The sequence below is a fragment of the Fulmarus glacialis genome, unplaced genomic scaffold (genome assembly GCF_000690835.1).
Source record: "Fulmarus glacialis isolate BGI_N327 unplaced genomic scaffold, ASM69083v1 scaffold20927, whole genome shotgun sequence".
Taxonomy (NCBI): Eukaryota; Metazoa; Chordata; class Aves; order Procellariiformes; family Procellariidae; genus Fulmarus; species Fulmarus glacialis.
Window position 1 is genome coordinate 1 of NW_009221531.1, and position 21895 is coordinate 21895.

Genomic DNA, 21895 nt, shown 5'->3' on the forward strand with positions numbered 1-21895 from the left:
GGTGCGGCGGTCTGGGACCGGGACTGGGGCCGGAGCCGGCCGGTCCGAGCCTCCCCGCGCTGCTCTCCCGCCGTCAGCATGAAGGTCGAGTTTGCCCCTATCAACATCCCCCTAAAGAGGAGGATCCAGACAGTCGCCGTGCTGCAGTGGATCTTCTCCTTCCTCCTGCTGGGTAACAGCCTTCCTCCTTCCTGCCCTTGCCCCAGAGAGAAAAGGGAAAGAATCGGCTTTTTCCTTAACCAGCGTCACCCGTGGGCATTGGTCTGTGTCACCCTATGGTTCCACGTAGGAAGAGAGGCGTCCAGGCGGCAAGTGGCTCCCTGGCTATCCTGGGGCGGGCGAGAGCATCGCGCTTCTGGGCTTAGGCCTTCTCTTCCCTCAAAGCTTTGGATGGCTTTTTCTCTCTTTTTTTGGGGTCTATTTCTTTCTATGGGTTCTTTTTCAAATATGATCTTAAGAAGCTAGTGACTGCATCTTCTCATTAAGATGCCTGCTAGATTTCTGACAACTAAACTTTTTATTGAACGTGAGCATAAAGGCTGGTACATGACTAATGCTGTTTTCTTTACTCATTTTGTAAAATAACTATATACTGTAGTTCAATAAAATTTTCATTTAACTAGGTGACAAAAATTAGTAAGGACTGACAGTGAACTGGCTTAAATGCAGCTACTTCCGTAAATTTATGAAAAATGTCCTCACTTTCTTTAAGAAAGTGTTCCTAACAATTTTACTTGGTAAACTGTTTCCACTGATTATTCCTCTATAGTGAATTTTCCTAATATCGTAATAGACTCCTATCACTAAACATCTATTCACAGCAGTGAATCTTACTCTTACGGGTAGTTATCTTGAACTTGATAAAATTAAGTCACTTGATAAGGTAAGCTAAGCCTTAACTCTCTGGGACCAGATCCATGGATTGTGTAAGGGCAAGTAGTTGTTGAACAGTCCGTGTGGAACAAAACTGTTCTGAGATGTAGAGCGACTGACTACCTGTGCGTTATTGGAAATGGTGGAACGTGTTACAGTTGTCTATACTTTAGGTCTTACAAGGAGGAAAGGAATGTGCACATATCTTCCTTGTATATCTTGCAAATGTAGTACCATTCAGGTGGTGGTTTGGTGTCTTTCAGTCAAATTTTTTTAGGTTGTTAGCCTACACATAAAAGATTTGGGTATGTGGGGGAAGCATGGAGGGTATGAAGCACCATCACGAATTTATCCTTAGCACTTGGCTGTTTCATGTTGCCTCTAAATGTGGTTGGACTATAAACATTTTGTGTTTACATTGTAAATAGCCTGTGCTTTTAGTTTTCTGTTATTGAATTAGATCTTGGCATATCTCATTATTCCAGTCTAATGATAATGCAGTGGAAGTTCAGTGGCAGTGGGAGGAAACAATTTTTATCCTAGCCTGGTTGGTAACAATGCTGCTGCAGAAAATCACGTCCTTCTGTGCTTACTAGAAGTGATCAGGCTGCAGAAAATCCACGCTTGCTGCAGTTCAGCAACAGCTGTTTTCTGCAGCTGGTGCTGCCTGGGAATAAACGTCAAGGAAAATGAACAAGGAAGTGGTCTTATGGCTGGTTATATTGAACATAGTGAGGGCACTTGATCGTGAAAAAATCTGTTTGCAAGAATGCTCAAATTTTGGTGGACAAATTGATTCTAAGAATAATAATCTGCTTCTGCTTTCATGGGGATGTTTATCTTTAGAGCTATCCAAGGTGACCTTGTAATTTTGTAGGTGTACCCTTTCAGTCATAGGACAGTCGGAGTGATCTGGCCAAAAAGTTTCACTTAGCTCCAGGAAAATTCAGATGGCTGAATCCTAAACGACTTAAGTGAAAAATGGGTTGGTTTCTGACGTTCTGTATTGCCATTATGTCTGGATTTTTCAGCCTTTTTCTCGTCTGCTGAGCAGACAAAGTACAGAAACATTGCTTATTTGTAAGCTCTTGAATTCAAAAGCGACACTTTCAAATCATGCAGGGGATGCCCCAGTACAAGAGAGTATGTGTGAAATACTGTGTGAATTCATGACAGGATAGGTTGGAGGGGTAGGTGTTGTTTGGGGGTTGATATATGGCTGGAACTAGTTTACACCAAGGAAGATCTTCTGTAGATTCAGTCTTTCTTATGTAAAAATATCTGCATGTGAAAATATGAACAGGTAACACCATATGATAACTAGTGATTCATAGTATAGATATAGGGATTCTGTTTAGAGCAGTGAATAAGTAGGGTACTGGCTTAGTTCCTAAAGTTGTCCATCTAGGTGTGTGGTGAGGTGCCATAGCTTAATAAAATGACCTGACAGAACTAACAGATAAAGTAAGGTAACTCTAAAAATCAGTGCCCTGAAAGAGAAAAGCTGAATCGGGTAATTATATCCTTTAAACCTGGGAAGTGACGTGAAAATGTGACTTGGCACACAGAGTAAGCTGTAAGAGGAATGTGAGTCTATTACAACTTAGAATCCATAATGTGACTTGGATAGGAGACTCTGAAAATCAAGTATGGGTTTTATCTTCCTGGCTGAGACCCTTAAGAGTAGCTTAAAAAAAAGCACATTGTGTTGGTCTTTGCCCCTTGCTCTCCAGGCTTGCTTTGTTGTAATGCTGCGTGGTTTTCTGCGACCGTGGACTTGATGATTGAAGATGCCCTCTTGCTTGTGTGACTAAAGGCTACTCACAAGTTGGCCTGAAATACATATATGCAATAGTTGTTGAAGACTGAATCTCATCACCACTTGTAGAAAGAGCGAATCAGTCAACGAATACTGAACAAATAGCTGCAGTAGCACGGCACAAACAAGAAAGTTCTGCTTCTTTGCACAGTGTACTGGCTTGGGCTGGGTCTGCACTACAAATACATTGCTTCTGCTGTAGAGCATAGGCAGAATAAACATGCCTCTGCCTCAAAAAAGCTGTACAGATGTGCACAGAATTTCATTACATACAAAAGGAACCTCTTTAAAATTCCGGGTGTAAGTTCCTGTGCTTCCCTGCTCTGTACTGCAAGCTGCCAAAGTTTGCCCTCAAACAGAAACGACAAGTCTCATTGTAGCAGTGGTTCTTCTGTTAGTTATCCAGGGGTGTGACACCAGAAACAAAAATAAGTTCTGAAATACTGTGATCTGTATCTAAGGGCTTCTGGATTATACAAGAGAAATGCCCATCTAACAGCTTCCCACAGTGTGCCAGCTGAAACTGCCATATGGTTTCCTATCTTATGTGCTCTAAGTACAGCGGGCTAAAGTAGTTTAGGTGAAGTTCTATGAAAAAGAAAAGTGTTTTAAGTGGACTTCCTTCTTTTAAAAGAAGAGTGGTATCAGCCTGGAGTCTAGAAAACTAAAGCTATGAAAACTGAAAAACAGGAAACGCTAAAATGATGCTATTTCTTGCCGTATTAAGCAGAAATCCAAAACAGCTTCAGGCTGAAGCATAATTTCAAGTCATTAGTGTGTCACTGCTGAAACAGCAAATATATGAGGTTTTGCAATTTCAGAGTACCTACTTGGGGGAAAAAAGCTGAAACAGACAGTTTGCCTGTAATTACTGTTAGGAGAAGTTCATCGGCTTGGCCAGGGGCTGACAGTCCCAGGGCAGGTCTGGCCCCATTCCAAGCTAATGCAGCACCCATATTGTGTCCGTCTCTGAAGCTGTGTGCTGATATCTGCTTGTGATCTTCTCCGCCGTTGTCCAGCCTAGCCCCCGGCAGAAAGTCACCTGGAGAAATAAAATCTCCAAGCCTGTAAGTGCTGCTGGACCAACGGGGGGTGAGAGCAAAGAGGTTACATCACTCCCATTTTTGTACTGCAGGTTTCACGGTGCATACACACAAAAGAAATTGTCACCATCGATGAATGCAGCGGATGTCCCTGGTGTTTAGCATGAAATCTTTGTTTCTAAGCTTGGAAATATTTTTCTTAAGAACTTTGACTGAATTAATTCTGCTGCAGTTAATAGTATGTCTGATACCCTCCTGTTAGGAACCAGTGTAGGTTTTCTGTTTCTCGCACAGTAATTGAGCAGCGATTTACCCTTGGTACGTAAGCATGCTGCGCATCTGTGAGTGAATTTGTATCAGGAGGTGATCAGTACCTAGGCAGGAGGTAGATCAAAGGGTTCATTTAAAGGCAAAACAATTTAAACAAAGAAAAATCAATGCGATTTGGGTTAAGTCCTGCTTTGCAGGTGTTTTTCTTCCTCTTTAATGTACAGAAATCAAATGACAGCATTTTGGAGAAAATAAAGCTAGAAGGTGAGTCGGTGAGCTTCTCCTCTGTCAACTTTTGTGCATGTGATGTGAAAAGGGACAGTGGAATTTGAGCATGTACAAAATCAAATGCAGAAGTAGGTAACTTGGGTGGAGTGGCGGTGTCTTGGTTCAGACAATGAGAGAAGGAAATGAGAGAGAGTTTAACCCTACGACAAGGATACCAGGATTTTGTTTTGAGACAAGGTGGTAGTAGGGGAGAATGGTGCATCTTCAATGGCTCACTTTCTAGGTCCAGTGGTGGCACGCTGGTCTTCTCCTTACTGGGGACCTAGGAAGTGATTGTTGTACATGCACCCCTGGGTTATTTGCAAAATACTTAATAATACAAAATCAGTATGTAATAAAAGGTATATTTTAATAATGCATGAAGCCACAAAACAATATCCTAAAGAGATTGGTATATATTAAAGTACATCCTGTTCTCTAGTGATTAAACTTCTGTGTGTGTAGCATGTAGGATGAAGCACACTGTTAACTGAACTTGGCTGGAGACAGTTTTGAGTTGTGGATCTGGCTTCCCCAAAAGAATAGAAATGATGAAACATTTGCTACAGAGTGAGATATTGCTGCTGGTGACTTATGTGACTTATGTGTTGAAAAAGCAGGTGTCAGTGTAATGTGCTAAAGCAAAAAATAACCTTTTCCCCAAGCATGTCATGATGCTTTGTTATCTGGTGCTGATTTAATTCATCAGCTGTAGCTGGCTAACTAAAATGGTCTCATTCTTCCTGAAAGCCTTGTTAAAAAACTCTCTTTTGATACCTAAGAAAACTCAGCTAAGCTCTATGAGCCTTTCCTAGCAAGCTGGCTGGTATTGCTACTTGTTTTTGTCAGTCTATATTCATCTATCCCTGAAGCTTATTGCTGGCCCATGGGTAGGGACTGATGTGTGATCACAGAGAATAACAGGGTACTTACTGATGCTTGACTGACTAGTATTTCCAGGAATGTTGCCTCTGTTACCTACATCTTAGGGAGGGAATTTAACCATGTCTCTGTGTGTATTTGTTTGTATCTCTCAAGAATAAGAAGAGAAAAATGGCTGTGCTGCGTCAGGCCAGAGGCCCTGGCTTGGCAACCTGTATGTGGACATAACTGATAGTGGATGCCTAAGGAGAAATAGGAAACATGTAGACTAAATTTGGCATGCTGTCTGGGGATTTGGTAATTAGTAACTCGGGGATTTACTATATCCAGACCACTTTATCTAAAAGTCAATAGTGCCTAATGTTCCGTATCTCTAGTTTATCAGTATTTGCCAATGGAAGGTCTGCTTGCTTGGTAACTGGAACCAAACTCCAGAGCAAACAAGCCTCCAAACCTTGGGGGTTTGTATTTGTTATCGTAATAATGTTGAAATACAGCTCCCTTGGTAGGAATGCTAAAATATCCTTGTGACTGGGGCTCCCAGTTTATTGACAAAGGACCTCCACTGCAGGAGACTGATACGTATTCAACAAATGCTGACCTCCTTACCACCTCAGTCCTGGAGATGGCTACCAAATTCCTGTGGACTTTTTCCAGTGCAGTTAGCTTAAGTAAATTCCCAGCATGTTCTTTGCTGCGGAGTCCATATCTGCCATGGGTAAAAAGTGGCAGCAAGTTCCTGTGCTTCTGGTGGAAAACTGTATATTGACAGAATTGCACAGACTAGTAGGCTCTAAATAGGACAGTACTAACATAATGACTCCATTTTTTTAAAAAGAGACTTTCTATGTAAAAGCTGCAGAGCAGTACTGTACAGAGGCACGAACTTGCTTACTGTTGCCTTGGCAGGTTGCCTGCTCTCAGGTGTTGCCTTGTTGTCTCAGGTCTTCCTTTGGTGGGACTGTTGGAGTCCATTTGCTGTATGTGTTATTTCATTTAAATTTCTATTTCTTTCTTTATAATTTATAGATAATTTAGAAAGTATTTCCAGAAATTAAGGCTGGTTTTTAATTTTTTTTCTTTTCCCCTAATGAAAGGATCCACTAAGCAGGGAAAATAATTTTTTTAATGCCAAAATCAACTTATCAGTGGTACCTTGAGGGATAATAGAGAGGAGCAAATGTTCATTAGGAATGAAAACATCACTGTGCAATTCTCCCTCCAATGTTCTGTTCCTCAGGCACCCAACTCAGGGGCATTGCTGCTCTGAAGACTAAAGGTGAGAAAAGGACTGTTCTGTTGTAGGTACATCAACGTGGTTGTTGAAGAATATGCCATCTTTCTCGCCCCCCCCCCCCCCCCCCCCCCCCCGTGGGAGCTTTTCACCTTGCTTTGTGTATTGGTATGCGCATGGACTCACAAAGCCCGAAGAAGTACAGTATTAAAAATCACATCTCTACCTGTGTATTCACTAGAATGCCAGTGGGATAAAGATGTCCTGTTTATGACATCCTTTGTGGGAGGAGGTTCAAATTGCTGCACTCTGAAAGTCTCCAGCTCATTTAAGACATAGCAGCACAATGTGTTTAGAGAAAGCTTTGCTAAGGGCATGTGCGAAACAGCAGGAACTGGCTCGTAGTTCAAAAACCTGAGTTGGGCAGTCGGGAGGTCGCGGTGCGAGCTGCTTTGCATGGCTTTGTGGGGTACTACGGAGAGCCTGTAGTGCTGGTTGGATTGAGATGAGTGCCCTGGCCACCTAGGATAGACCTGCACTGGCCGGGCATGGTCTGTGACTCCTCTGAGAGTAATGGGAGGCTTTTCTTCTAGTGGACAATCTTAGATTTGGTGGCCCTCACGATAGATATTACTCAAACATTTTTGACTCCTTAGTAACTGCAAATGCATTCGGAGCTTCCAGTTGCTGGGATCACCTGTATTTCTCCTCCCAATGTGCTGGTTTCCTACTTCCTATCTCAGTGGTATTTAACTATTTTATGAATTTGGTGCCCACAGATGCAAACATAGAGCCTATTTAATGAGTGAAGCATCAGGTGTTCAAACATCATTGAGCAGGATGGCTGCCAGTGCTGCTAGCTAACACTGTATATAATATTTTTCATCCATTTCCTGCAGCTGATGAGTATCCACGTTGTAAATGGGGAAGCGGAGGAAAAGGGATGTAAAGTCTGCCAGTGTTGGTTGGCAAACCGGATGTTCAGAGTCGCGTGGCAGTGATTGGTCTTTTAATCCATATTGTTTCCCTTTTCCCCCACTGTTCCAATACATCACAGAGATATTTTCAAACCTTTAGTTCAAGTTTAAGCAAAAAATTATGCTTACAGTGTACACTGGAACTACATCCAAGGAGGCAATCAATGATGTAGTAAAGTGCTGAATTCCAAGTTATTCACCTTTTAACTGGAATTTGTTTATGAATTTAGGTACAGTGGTTGCCATTTATTTACTCACTGCCTTCTCTAAAGGAGAAAACACTGGTTTGTGTTTACAGGCTCGTTGGTTTTGAGTCATCAGTGTTTAACTCATCTTGCAGGCTGTTAATACATTGAAATAATAAGGAGGTATGGTAAAAGGAATTTGCTTTGTGTGTCTCATTGCGAATGCAATAATAAATTGGCTTTGTCCTACAAGATGCTGAGCTCCCCTTAGGAAGTGCTGACAGCATTCTTATCTCCCCATACCTTACATGCACGCAGGAACGTGTTCTAGCTAAAGCAAAGCAGTGAGATCTTTATGTGTGTTTGTCTGCATAGTATTAAATAGTGCTATCTGGCACTTATCGCTGCTGATTTAATTAGCTCTTACAGCAAGGATGCTTTGATCCAAAGCACCTTTCAGCTATTTGGCTAGGAAACTGATAGTAAAAAGCCATGTGATTCTGCACTGAGTCAAAAGTCCTTCTGAAAGGAAGAGTAGGAAATATAAATACTTATCAATTTTTGCATAACAACTTGAAATTAATTGAAATTTATGGCAATTAAAAAAACTTCTCATGCTTATTCAAACTTAGACCGTGAACCTTGGCATCCTGTCCAGATTAGCATTCCTAGAAATTTCTATAGTTTCAGGATCTGTTCTTCAAAAAACAGGTAATGACTTTTCCTTAAAGTATTTCTGTGCCCTATTTTGAAATGTGCTGGTGAGGGATTCCCACCAGTTCTCCCTCCAGATCAGTGGAATTGAGTGTCATCTTTCACCTGTGTTACTTGTCCTGCATTAATGATGTTCCCTAGAACTCGTTGTTGCAGCTTTTGGGAGTTTTCCACATTGACTTTGGAGGTCTGTGGGCCTCAGTTACCTGTGGTATTTTTCTAGAGCTCTTACTGAAGTGCTTCTCTGTGCAAGACCACGGTTGCCTGTTTAAGCAGGAAGCAATGAGCTTGTGTCCTGATGATACTGAAGAATGGAGTATCCTTCAAAACAGTAGATTTCGTGCTGCTTCTGGTTTTGTTTATGGTTGTTCCCTTCTCCCTTCCTCAGAGCAAATGCAATTCCTTATTTTTCTGCTCATTCCCTGCCAGAAATGTGAATGTTCATCCCTTTCTTTCCTACTCAATCTAACCAAGCTTTGCTTGCTCTGTCTTCTTCTGGATTCTGCAGTAGTTCTCAGTTACCCCATCACAGTATGTCCGTTTCTACTCTGAGGCACAGGCAAACTAGGCAGAAGGGTAAGTTGGCAGAAGTTCAGAAAAAATAAGTACTCAGGTTGGAGGAAACACAAGAGTGCCCATAGGCCAAGTTAAGCTCTGGATTTCAGCAGCTCGAAACCTGCTTGGTATAGGGAATCTGCTGTGAGATTTTCAATGCCCAAGTAATCTCTCTCTTGAATGAAGTTGATCTTAACTAGGATGAGTGGTTTTTACTGTTGGTCCATCTGCTTATTTTGAAGTTCTCAGTTCTGGTAATATTTACATTGTGTTAGCCAAATTACTGCCTGATGTACTTCTGTTATTTTTTTATTCGACTCTATTTCCTTACCTATTTAGCTCAATATGTTTCACTGGTGTAACTCCTTTTAGGACATAACAGGATATTGCCTTCATGAAAGCCAGTCAATTGTGGGACATGCAAAATATTACTTCTGCTTCGTAAAATATCACAGAAAAATGCCTGTTTCATACAACTCCACCTGTTGAGGCTTCCAGTGAGGACTGGCTCCTGTTTTGCTTGCCATTGTATAAATATATGATGTTAAAGCCCTGGCTCCCTTGCAAACCTGGAATTCAGCATCTGCTGAATTACTCTGATCCGTGAGCCTGATGCGTTTTGTTCACAAGACAGAGCGAGCAGGCTGCTGCAGGGTGTGCTACAGGGCGGAGAGCAGCAGGTACTGCTGTACTGCGCTTCAGCCGACTCCGTCCATAGCTGCTTGAGTTGCTGCAAGAGTGCAAAATTCTGCAAGTCCTACAAAGGTAATGTTTCCATAGGGAGTTTCCCTAAATAATTATTTCAGGCTTGAGCCCCAAAGTAACACATTCTGTTTAATCAAACAAGTTTTTCTGGCTTTTTGAATTGTGCATAATGCAATTCCTGTGTATCATTATTGTGGTAGGATGTTACAATTCTTATTAACCTGGGTCTGAAAGTATCAGGACTTAAAACTGCTGTTGTGTTCCCATAGCAATGGTGAGTTTCCATTTACAGTGACATGTTTAGAGGCTGAAATGGAACCTCTTAATGTTTTGGTCTTGTCTAGTGTATCTCCTTGGCCAGTCACAGAGCACTTTTCACAGGGAATAGAACTACCTATTTTATAGGTAGAGAAATTAAGAAACAGGAAGGGAAAATGATTGCCTGACATCATTCTCATTAGAAAGGAGATCTTGCTGTCGTCCCCTTTCCCCTCTTTCCTTCCCTAGCTCTCCTCCCTTCTTGCTCACTGGAGCATCACATCTTTGTTAGCTGTCTCCTTTTATTCTGCTTTAGGTAAACCAGATGCTCTCTACCAAATGTTAGTGTTCATCCTCACCACGGGGAGAAGACAAGTGTGTTGGTTCTTAGCTTATGCTTTTGTTTTGTTAAAGTAAACCAGCATCATAGGTTTATTTGTCCGGTTGTGCAGTAGAGTAAGAAATATAGACTGAGGTGATATACCCCTGTGGTGTTTCACCCTCAGTGTAACAACATTCACACAATGTGGAATAAGCTAACTTCAATTTGTATGCATTTTGAGTAGCATCCATAATAAAAATATCAGGGCTGGGAATTCAAGGTCTTAAAAGGAGACAGGCGTGATTAATGCTTGCTATGGTTTCCTTTTTTGTCTCTTGTAGCAGAGTTTTGTTGTGGATTCTTCGTGATCCTGATCCTGGGTAACTTCTGGTTCCTCGCTGTTCTGTACCTGCTATGGCTCTACCTCGACTGGGAAACGCCATGCACGGGGGGCAGACGGTCCCAGTGGGTCAGGAGCTGGACTGTTTGGAAGTACTTTAGGGAATACTTTCCCATTCATGTGAGTAAAAGGTTTCTCACAGAACTGTAAACATTGGAACAGAGGCAGCTTGAATAGCATGGACAAACGTCCAAGACTCATCTTTGGTAAAATTCTAATACTTACTGAAGGGTGAACTTCTTTCTAAAACATGGGAAGTCTGAGATTTAGGGACAAAAAGGGGCAGGGGCTTTGGACTGTTGGGTCACAAGATAGTGTCTCAGCACAGTAAATGTTAGACATGATATCTTGAGACACAACTATTTAAACTTGTCCAGCTGTAAAACGGGACAGTGGTTTAAAGTTCTCAGAAGGAAATGAATTGTCATCGGTTCTGTGTCCTGTCAATGTGCAATCTCCATACTTCTTGTTTTTGAGAATCCTTCTGAGGTAAGTATTATAATGTCCTCCACTGTCTCTATTTTTCAGCTTATAAAAACTTCAGATCTGAATCCAAATCACAACTACTTACTTGGCTTTCACCCTCATGGGGTCCTAGTAGCTGGAGCCTTCGGAAACTTTTGCACCGGTCCAAGTTTCAAGAATTTATTTCCTGGGCTTACTCCATATCTTCATATCATGCCCATCTGGTTCGGCTGTCCCTTCTTCAGAGAATACATAATGAGTGCTGGTAGGTAAAAGCAGAATGTCTCAGCTGTTGCTCTGTAGTATAGCTTCTGCTTCAAATGTAGGGTCTATTCCTGTACCTATAAGGTAAGTAATTTCACTTCCGAAGGATCAGCGTTGGTGCTAAATGAAACCTCTGTTTTATGATGAACTGTTGTTGCAAAATAATTTGAAAGATTTTATTAATAGTTTTCTTAAACTATATCACTGAGCTTTTTTTTCTGTCTGAAAAAAAGTGCTGTTTTTCCCTCGAACTATGAGATAGCAGTACTGAGTACCAGTTATTTACAAGAAAAGAAGGGCATATTAATTTATAACATTATTTAGTCATTGCACGGACACTTGTAAAACAAATTGAGGATAATCTCTTACCCGAAATGCTTAAAGTCCTCATTACAAATATCTTTCTAGTCAGAAGTTAATTACCTACTTCTGAATGAGGTCCCATATTGCAAATTTGTGTAATTTTAATGGAGATGTAAACTCTAAAGACAGGAACTTTTTTTTCTCTGTTCTGAGCAGCACTTGTCATAAAGGAGTGATATTCATGACTGGTACTGCAGTAATAAAAGATAAAAATAACAAGCAATAAAGTTTGGGGAGCAGAAGAATGTATAATGGAATCAGGACTAGTGTTCCCCCACAGTGGTTTAATACAGGAGTTATTTTACTTAAATTCGTTAAACTAGAGCATTTGAGTAAGTACGGTCTGGTGCACAAGACTACGTTTGGGAGACAGAGATCTAGCTCTTATTCCTGACTGCAACACAGACGCTGTGATTTCAGATAAGCTATGTAACTACTCCATTCACAGAAACATGCTTAGGATGTTGTTCAGGTTAATACCAGAGTTGCATATCTGTGTATCCTTCAAAATACTAGAGAATGCCCTTCCATGCAAATGTTATTTCTGAGGGGATTCTTTCAGGCTTGTAAAGTTAAGAGATTGGCAGTGGTGGAAGATGGCAATTTTAAACATTGCCTAACCTGGAAGTCAGCTTTACATGTTTTTGGCATCTTGACCCGTAGGAACAAATATTTACCCACTAGATGAGAAACAACTTGAGTAAAAAGCATGCTAAAGAATAGTCAGCATCGTAGCTCATTTTTCACAGGTATGTAGCTGATAAACCAGAGGGGACCTTCGGTATGACGCAGGTTATCAGTCAAATCATAAAACACTTGCAAAATCTTCCATGTACTGAAAGCCATGCTCCTAGGACATTGTTTCACCTCCTAGTCTTTTGCTCCCTGTCTCTGAAGCCTGCCAGGCTGCAGCTGTCATCATCGGGAAGAGCAGTTGCAGCACTACCGAGCCGCTGTGCGAGCGAGTGGGGAGCCGTGCCCTGCATGCAGGCTGACATCTCTGCTTCGGCAGGGAGATAAATTTGTCCTGGGGAAAGACAGTGGCTCTTGCCTTCTCTTCCAGAGAAAATGCATGCCAACTGGTGAACGAGCATCACTCAAATTATTTGTGAGTCTCAGGTCAGCTGCATTTTTCAGAGTAACAGTGACTGTGAAGGCATGCATGGCAAATGGAAATAGTTTTTACTGAGGTCTCTGAATTTGCTCCAGGAGCAAGCTATTTTTCTTGGTGGCCAGCTCTCAAAACTACATCACGATCATCTTGCCTTTCTTGTGAGATTTTTATAATCCATGTTGTAATGTCCCTAATGGGAAAAAAAGAAAGTAGGTAACAGGAGATGAAGTATTTGCTTGGCAACCAAAAGAGCATGCTTTGATGCTGGCCCTGTAAAAAAAAAAAAAAAATCCAAACCAGAAAACCCAAGCAGCCTTCCCCCCCTAACAAAAAAACCCTGCAACCTTCCCCCCCTCGCCCCCCCAAACAACACCACAAACTAGACTTGATCTCTAGATTGTCATTTAGACTATAGTATTTCAACACAATGTAATTAAACATGGCTTCTGGGTAAATAGTACTACTATGAGCCTTTGAAGTAAAACTTAGGGCACAAAGGAACTCTGGAGCGGTCAGATGCATATCTGTTAGAAAGAGGATTTTCCAAAGCACCAAGTTCAGAGCAAAGTCTAAGTCAATGTTAAAGACTTGCACAGCAGTGTGCCTTTGATTAGAAGAATTAGGATCAGGAAAGCTTCACATATTCTGCTATTTTAGCCTAAATAGATTGATGAGTGCCAGGTCCTGGTTACTAGAGAATGAGCTGATGCAGTCATTGGGAATGGTACAAGTGAGCCTTTTCCGCTTCTTCTGACACTGTTGTGCCATTGCCTTAGATGGAGCTGCTGCTTTATAGCTTTGAAAAGAACAAAGGAGGTCAGCTTGGGACCGTAGATCCGTGTTTGAGTTAACAAGTCCTGTATTCATTCTGTTAAACTCTCTGTGCCTGTGTTTATGTGCACCTGCTCCATGGCTTTAGCTGCTGCTTCTCAACAGCATCTGCTGCCATTCAGCTCTTCTGTTCTCAGGCACAGAATCTCTCTAAGGGGGAGTTAAGTTGGCAGAAGAGCATGCTCTTCCCTGAAGATCTCTCAGTTCCTGTGGTAGGCAAACAGCATTTAGTTCATCGGTGTGAAATCAAAGGACTTACCTAAGACCAAATCTGTTGCAGAGTGAAGGGGCTGAACCCAAATCTTTGAACCCTGTCCTATGCTGTAATCATTTTGAAACATCGTTTAGATATTTTAAAGTATTTCTTAAATTCCGCTGTACTTGTACATGAAGATCTAGCGAGTCACTCTTAAAATATTTGCTCCTGAAGGAATGGTTTCTGCATCCAAGGAGAGTGTCTCGTACGTGCTGAATAACGAAGGAGGTGGCCATGCGTCCGTCATCGTGATTGGAGGAGCAGAGGAATCTCTGAATGCACATCCTGGAAGTTTAACTTTGAACATCCTCAAAAGGAAAGGCTTTATTAAAATGGCCTTGAAACATGGGTAGGTTTCCCATCTGGGCTGCTGTAGTAAGCATGCTTTGAATACAGATTGATTCTTAAATATAGTTCATATTATATATAATAAACTCATAGCATTAGAATTTGAAAGAGTTACTTGTCCAAGAACATGCAGATGTCTGGCATAAGAGCCAGTCTGTCCACCCAGATCCAATCTGGGAGTGTTGAAAACTCCCTTTGACTTTCATAATTTGTAAGCAGTAGGTGTTATTAGCATATTTTGGTGTTTTGTTTCAGTTGGTTTTTGCACTAGCAAAAAGTAAGAATTATGAAACAATATTAGTAAACCTTGGCTGTTATTGCTGAGTGGAGCAGACTGTTTCCTGTTCTGTAAATTGAAGTTATATTAAGATAGAATTTTCTTATCATTTTAAGCAAACAAAAAAAATATTAGAAAGCTAGCCCTGTTTTATTAAATCACTGAAATTTTAGTTTAGGAAGATTTTTCACCTTTATTCTAAAAACTTTCTTTTGAAGATTGTTATTTGCAATATATATATTTTTGGTGAAAATCTCAAAAAAAAACTAGCTTACTTTTTACTATCAAACAGCCATCAGTGTGTAACTAAACAGGGATGGTATTAATATCTTTTGAGTGATTTACACAGTATAAGCTATTGTATTTGTGCTGGACTGGTCTATATGTCTTCATACTAGAAATATTGGAACCAATGACTTGTTCCTGCTAAGCTTTCTGAACAGCTCCCGGGATTATATACTGATGTGCGAAGCAATGAAAAAATATATTAGTCTTGAGAAATCTGTAACAGTTTTTTAAGCTATTAACTGAAACAAAGGTGGTCTCTGAGAAGAGCTCTCTTTTCACACAGGATGCTAAGGTCCATTTTTTCTAGAAACTATTCTGTGTCAAAATATGCCAAAAGGGTTTCTTATATATATCACTAGAAGTCTCATAAAGGACCTGTTCTCCGATAGAAAGTAATATTTTAGCCTAATTTAGTCTACACTTGTGTATTTAAATTAGGATTTTAGTGCCTAAATGAGTCTTTACTAAATTTCTCCTTAACTGCTGATTAATCCCGTGGGATCCTAAATAGCTTTTATTTTTTTAACCATGAAGTTTAGAAGAATATATTTAGGTGCTTTTTTTTTTTTTTGAGCATGTCCATAGATGTCTGATCTGTCAGATCACAAAGCTTGGTGTTTATCTCTCATCTAAACTGATTTGGATTGAGAAACTAGATACACCTGTGCCTCTCATGGCCTTGATTTCAAAAGCATCCCCAACACACAAGAAGATCAGGACACTTACAAAACACAGGAATAGCCACTTCTTTGCTTATGAAGTCCTTTGTTTCAAATGATGGTCCTCCTCTTCAAGAAAGAGGCTTAGCTGTCTAGAGCCCTCCACTAGGGTGATAACGCCTGTCTGCTCAAGTGACTTGAAACCTACGCCTCACACATGGTCACCTTAACCACCAGGCTACAAGTCATTCTGGATCTGAGCACCAGCAAGAAAAACCGCTTCTACGTAAAGCATAGGAATCCTGACTTTATTTCTATACAGTAGGGCTGTGGGACAGTAGGACAGTATGACTCTAGCCATTACAGCTCTTGCACCATTGTTGGCAGTCCTGAGGTCTTGTCCAAAGACTCTACATCCAGTAATTGCTTCTGGTTTTAACATTTTGTTTCTAATGATTAACAAAATGTGAAACAAGCTTCCGACTCACGCAGAAATGAAAGGACAAGGGAGGCTTGCAGGAGGCGGATGAGAAGAACTACCTGCCATCAGTGCCTGCATATGTTTCTGGTGCTTTTGATCTGCATCATCAAACACGAAGAGAGGAAGGGGCAATGCGGAGACCTGTGCTCTCTGGCCCTGGCTTCTGTACTGCCAGCACAGAGAAGCTGTGGTTGCTCAGCTAGGAACTTGTCACATGTGGTCTGAATAAGTCAGCAGAAGTCCTCTGCACTTCTGGAAAAGACATTTTGGTCCAAGGTGGTACAGATATCTGATATGAAGTGAAGAAATCTTAAAGACATGAAACAAATGATGAATCAGCTAACTTATCTTTAGTTTCACAATTGTAAGTTACTTATTTCTATGTCTCAACCTCCTACAGAGCATCTTGCAAAAGCCTTTACCAGATTAAACAAATCCCACAGTCTCAGGGTGCTATTGCACCACAAGATATTCCTGTTTGTCTTAGTGTTGTAGTAAAAAGTGGAGTATTTACACAACCACAGTATGTACCAGGCTTTCCGATATTTCCTTTACAGGTGGCTGGGTGATAGATGCTCTATTTGAGAAAGAACCTTTGAGCAGACACCAGTCAGAATAGTGAGTGGGAATGATAGTCTTTGGGGGTTCTCAGGCTTGAGAATCTGTAGAAGCAGTTGTTTTTTCCATACAGGTGGGTTTTGATTGTCCACAGTACATTTCAGCCAGCTCTGTCCACAGTACTTTCCAACCAGCTCTGTCCTCAATGCCTCTTCCTCAGGCGTTCAGAGCTCTGCAGTAATTCATCCCAACAATATTACAGCAATGCTGCTATTTTACAGTAAGGTTTTTCTCAAAGATAGTGTGGGCTGAATGGAGCTAAGATATAGAAGCTAAGACTTAAGTAAAGCAAATAAAACACCTCTGTATCCGTCAGAGACTGCTTAAGATTATCCTGCTCTTTTTTCTTTAAACTGTGCAGAATACTATTTAATGAAACTAAGATCAAAAAACATACTGCAGTCAAGGTTTTAAATATAGTGGGTTTTTTGCTTGTTGGAGACAACTGCACTGATTCCATCAGCCTAAGTTGTTGTCCAGGAGCTAATCAGTGCCTTTCCTCCTAAGCCAATTCATGAACTGACTGAGAATTCATTAGGCTGTGCAGGAGCCAAAGTGAGTTAGTATAATTTCTGTGGGTAGGATTTGACCTCTGGTAATAACGGATTAAGGCTAGTGTTTTTGAAGAAGTCTGGAGGAAGCAGGATTTCACTGGGAATTGGACAGCAGAGGAATTTGGCATTGCACTCGTGTCTGTAAGGATGTCTGTTTTTTATCACGGTTTTTGTGCTGAAATCAAGTGCATGCATTACTCCGGTCAAAAGGCAGAGGAAGGCCGTGATCTGGTTTTGACGCCACCCAGCTGGAGCATTATAAGGTTAGCAATGAGGCTTCTTTGCTTGCCAAGGGAGAAAGCACAGTGGAACAAAGGTGGACTTGCTGAAATAAAGGTGGATAAGATCATAATAGTAATTATGATACATACAATTATTCATTTTTCTGATTATGAACAGTCATAAAAAGTTGTGATGGGTAGCAACCAGCTAAATACTGCTCAAAAGCTGGTTGCTAGTTATATGCCAATCACTTTTTTTTTTTTTTAAAAACCCCAAAAACCCAAAGCAGCTGCATATCGGAATAGTTGAATGTCTGTTGCTGATGAAGTCTAGAGCTGCCAAAGCTTTCTGTGGTGGTTATTGTGAAACCATTTCCATGCTGCTGATGTGAACCGCAGTGCAAGTGCAGGCTGATGTGGGATTCTCAGTGTGTTCATTGTTTTACAGGGCTCATCTGGTCCCAGTGTTTTCCTTTGGTGAAAATGAACTATTCAAGCAAGTTGCAAACCCCAAAGGTTCATGGCTCAGAAATGTACAGGAGAAGTTGCAAAAGATAATGGGCTTTGCTTTACCGCTATTTCATGCTAGAGGAGTATTTCAATACAGTTTTGGCTTAATACCTTACAGGCAACCTATTCATACTGTTGGTAAGTTCCCTGTGCCTTTTCTAATGCTTTTGCAAATGTTTAAAAGTGCCTGTGTGCTACTAATATCTGAGTAAATTTATAAATATGTTCTAACAGAAACAATTGGTTACTGTGCATCTAAAGCAAGTATGTAAAGCAAGTATGTGAGGTTTAAAATAAATATTTCCTTTTTTTTTTTTTAAATTCCTGTCCCCCCACAATTAGAAGAGGGGATTCTTTTTCCCCTTTCTCCTTTCTGTCCCAGGCCAAATCTTATTCTTCACTCGCAGTTATTCACAGGCTTCTATCCTCAGCAATCCTCAAGGAAACCCAAGGGGTTGTCCAGTCTGTACCAGAGGGCTGCCACAGCTCTGCAGCTGTTGCTGCGGGTTCTGGATGCTGCAGTTATTTTGTAAGATGCCCAGCACCTTCATTTCTTAGCCCCGCAGAGAAGCGGCAGTTGGGTGTTTCAGCTGATGCATGGCCACCGCAGCCGATCTCCAGAGCAAGGCTACTGGAAGGAGCTGGTGCAGGCCTGACCCAATGCTCATCAGGACAGGGGAGAGACAGGGAAGGGAGAGGGTGCCTTGTGGCAGCTCTGCCGCAGCCCTTCAGCAGGCTGCTGCTTAGATGGCATTGCACCTCCCTAGGGTGTTTCCTTCCCTTTCGTTTTTTTTCCTCATGGAAAGATCCGTTCATGTTTAATAGAGAGCATGCATGCCATATTGACAGGCAGTTTGGAAGAGAGTTTTTTCCCCAAAAGCTTTCATCCCTGGTTGTCTACTCTCACTGGAGTGTAGGACTGAATGTCTTTTGATTTTTAATGGCTTTAACTAGTCAATTGACAACCACACCTTTAAAAACAGTTGTGCTGGGCATCATGCGAAGGGAATAGCTGGCTGTCTATATAATTTTGGATAAATCATTTTTAGACAGGTTCTGAGCTGAGTGAACTAATGAAGCCTATTTCTACAGAAAAGTAAATTGAGCTTTCTGGTATTCCACAAGGGATGTTTAAGAAGGCCCTCCCTTTAATGGAGGGATGATTTGATTTTAGTATGGATCAAATAAAAATGTTTAAGACAAAAATGTAGCTCTTTTTATATTAAATTTCATGCAGCTTGTATCTTAGTGCATATAGTGAGATGTTTTAGAAAAGATTTAATTTTTAAAGCCCACATTGTGCACAGGCTAAAAATGTCACTTATTCTAAAGCCAAAAAGTTTTCAAAGCACTGGAATGAGAGCAATGTATTTTCTGCATTTTTTTTCTTGGGCTGATGACACTGAGACTGTTCTGAAGCTTAAAATGTCTTTCTTCGAGGCAAATCTTCGTCATTGTAATATTTACTGCAAGGACAGAGGTGGTCCATGGCTAAAGCATGGGAGCGCTTCAAATCAGCAAGACTAGTGTCTTGCAACAGAATTTGTTGTATGAATTCAAGAAATCCCTTACCTTTGGTGTCTCTGTTTCCTCATGTTTGAAAACTACCACCATGTCCTGCATTCTTTGGGGGGGGGGGGAGTGGTCTCGGGATGGCTCAAGGCAGCTTTGAAAGTGTTAGCTCAGCTCCTGAAAGCTGCAGAGTCATGTTGAAGCTCCACCCGAGCCAGTTAGCCGTGTTGACAACATGGCCAGGGATCAGCGAGTTTCTTCCTGGTTCAGAAACTGTGGTTCGTAAAGCGAGGAGATGCAATTCAGCAAAACCAAGGTCTGTGAAGTCTGAGTGTTTTGGGCTTGACAAGTACGTTTGTTTTTCCTGAAAATTATTACTGCTTTTCAGAAATAGAATCAACTCTAAAATAACCAAATAAAGCAGGTTGCTTGAAGCTGCACAGAAAATGAGAAAGATGAGGTAGTTTCCAATTCCACGAGAAATCTCCACTCTTAGGAGAAGAGACTGCTGCAGAAGGTTTTGGGGGTGGTTTGGCATTTCCAGTCATGCTTCTGGAAGTCCTGTATTGGATGTATATTGATTTCACGCCCCCTAAGGTATTGCTTAATCCAGGGCTGGGTTCCCACCCCTAGCCACATAAAGTCTGAATTTCAGCACCATGTAGGGCCCGAGAGCTGTTGGCAGCTGAAGTTGCAGCAGGAAAATGCAGAATCAGCCCCTTTGTGGTTCTGGCTAGACTTCCCTTTCCTTTAGTCAACACCATCCAATTTGAAGTGGCAACATCTGTTGAAAGGGATTTTCAGGTGCCTTTGTTAAAGCTCCTGGGGGCTGCTTTTAACTCTCTGCTTTTCTACAGGCTTCCTCTGTAATCTCAGTCAGGTCTGTTAAGCTCTCAGTGCCTCCAGTGCAAAAACAGCTGTCAAAGTCTGTAGTGGCTGAACAACACAAGGAAGACTGAGATCATGGGAAGCTTCTCTCAGCATAACGCAGGCTTTTTAGCTATAGCTTTTTGCGGAGGAGGTGGCTGCCCTCTGGACTTCCGTGGAATTACCTCCCATGCTCTCTCCTGCTCTCGCTCCAACAGAGCAGGTAGCAGGCTTTGCACGGTGCCTGGAGAACATTTCCGTTGGAATATTTATGGGCAACGGGTGGTTCAGAGACACCTTACAGCGTTTGGGGGTTTTATGTGCAACCGCTCCCTAGGCTGAGGTAGCGAACAACATTTCTGGCGCTGGTGCAGCGATACCCATTTTGAATAAATCAGAAGATGTCTGTATTTCCTTCAGTCCTGTTCATGTGGCTGTGTGGTTGAGGGCACCGCTCTCCTCTTAGGCATGTCCCTCACATTGGATACCTTTAGTATTCAAATCAGAACAGAAGACTGTGAGAAGGTACACTTTTTAAATGCTATTTTGAACTTGTGGAGTACTACCCTGATGGCAAGACAGCACATAGCACATATGTTAAAGTGTAAACTGCTCCTTCAAGTTAGAGCTTAACCCCCTTCTCATTTGCTCTTTTGCTGCCAACTGAAATGATGGGCGTTTTAAATTCATTTTATCTGAACTTGAGCAAAAGGAAGTAGTGAACCAGACCCAGGGCTCAGGTTTGTGAAACGCAGGATGAGGCCCCAGGGCAAGAGAATTGTGCTGTGATTCTGCCACCTCGCTGGGAGCTGTGGTGGAGCTGTTACAGGAGGGAGGGCAGTTCTACTTAAAAAGAGACGTCAGTGAAGCTAATGCTGCTGTTGTGTTTGATTTACAGTGGGAAGCCCCATCCCTGTAAAACGGAACTTGAATCCTACCACTGAAGAGATTGAACACCTACATGCACTGTATCTACAGAAACTAAAAAAATTATTTGAAGAACACAAAAGAAATTACGGGATCCCTGAGCATAAATCTCTCATCTTCGAGTAGCAAATTACAATTTGTAATTCCAAATCTCATGGAAAAAACCAGTGTATGCTGAAAGATGTCTTTCTTGCAATCTGTATTTTGCAATCTGTAATTATCCTTGTGTAAGGAATAATTTTAAGAAGGGATTATTAGGTGATATATTGATTTTTATCTTACTCTTGGGGAAGAAAAAAACCCTTAGAGTGTGAACCTCGAAGCCAGTGCTGTTTTGAGTTGTCCTTTTAGGTTCATCCGTACCAGAAATGCTAATGAGAGACTCCATACAGATGTTCTTATCACCATGGTACCTAACCATAGCTTGAGCAGAGGAAATTGCCTCAGCATGAGATCACGAGCAGGAAAACTATAAACCCGAGAAGTCTTTGATTAAAGGTTGAGAGACTTACCAGCATGTATCAAACATGACATCAGGTTGTTCTCTGAATATCAGAAAACCCTGCTGCTCTTCCATAGAAATGAAGGTGTATGTTTTCAGCAGGTGGCTATTATAAGCCATTTACATGCGAATTCAAGAATAAATAGGAGCTTTCTGCCCTGAATAGGATATCAGCAAAAGTGGTTTGTCCAAGTTAGGGAGCAGAGCAAACCCTCTGTTTGGAGGAGAACTGTGTTTTGAGTTTTCTGTCTGCATGTGTATGCTGGGTGGTGGGAAGCACTGAATGATGCGACTTTTTTGGACAAGCTGTGCTTTGGATCGTCAGTTTGGAAGA

At 41.5% G+C, this 21895-nt stretch overlaps 1 protein-coding gene across 1 annotated transcript; it reads left to right on the forward strand.

The window, feature by feature from the left end:
- The first annotated feature begins 78 nt into the window (after positions 1-78).
- On the forward strand, positions 79-21226 carry MOGAT1 (monoacylglycerol O-acyltransferase 1). Its single transcript, XM_009581152.1, has 6 exons — positions 79-172; positions 10446-10624; positions 11033-11234; positions 13972-14146; positions 17692-17891; positions 21031-21226. Exons 1-6 carry the CDS (start codon positions 79-81, stop codon positions 21183-21185), a joined length of 1005 nt encoding a protein of 334 aa, XP_009579447.1. The 3' UTR covers positions 21186-21226.
- The last annotated feature ends 669 nt before the right edge of the window (positions 21227-21895 follow it).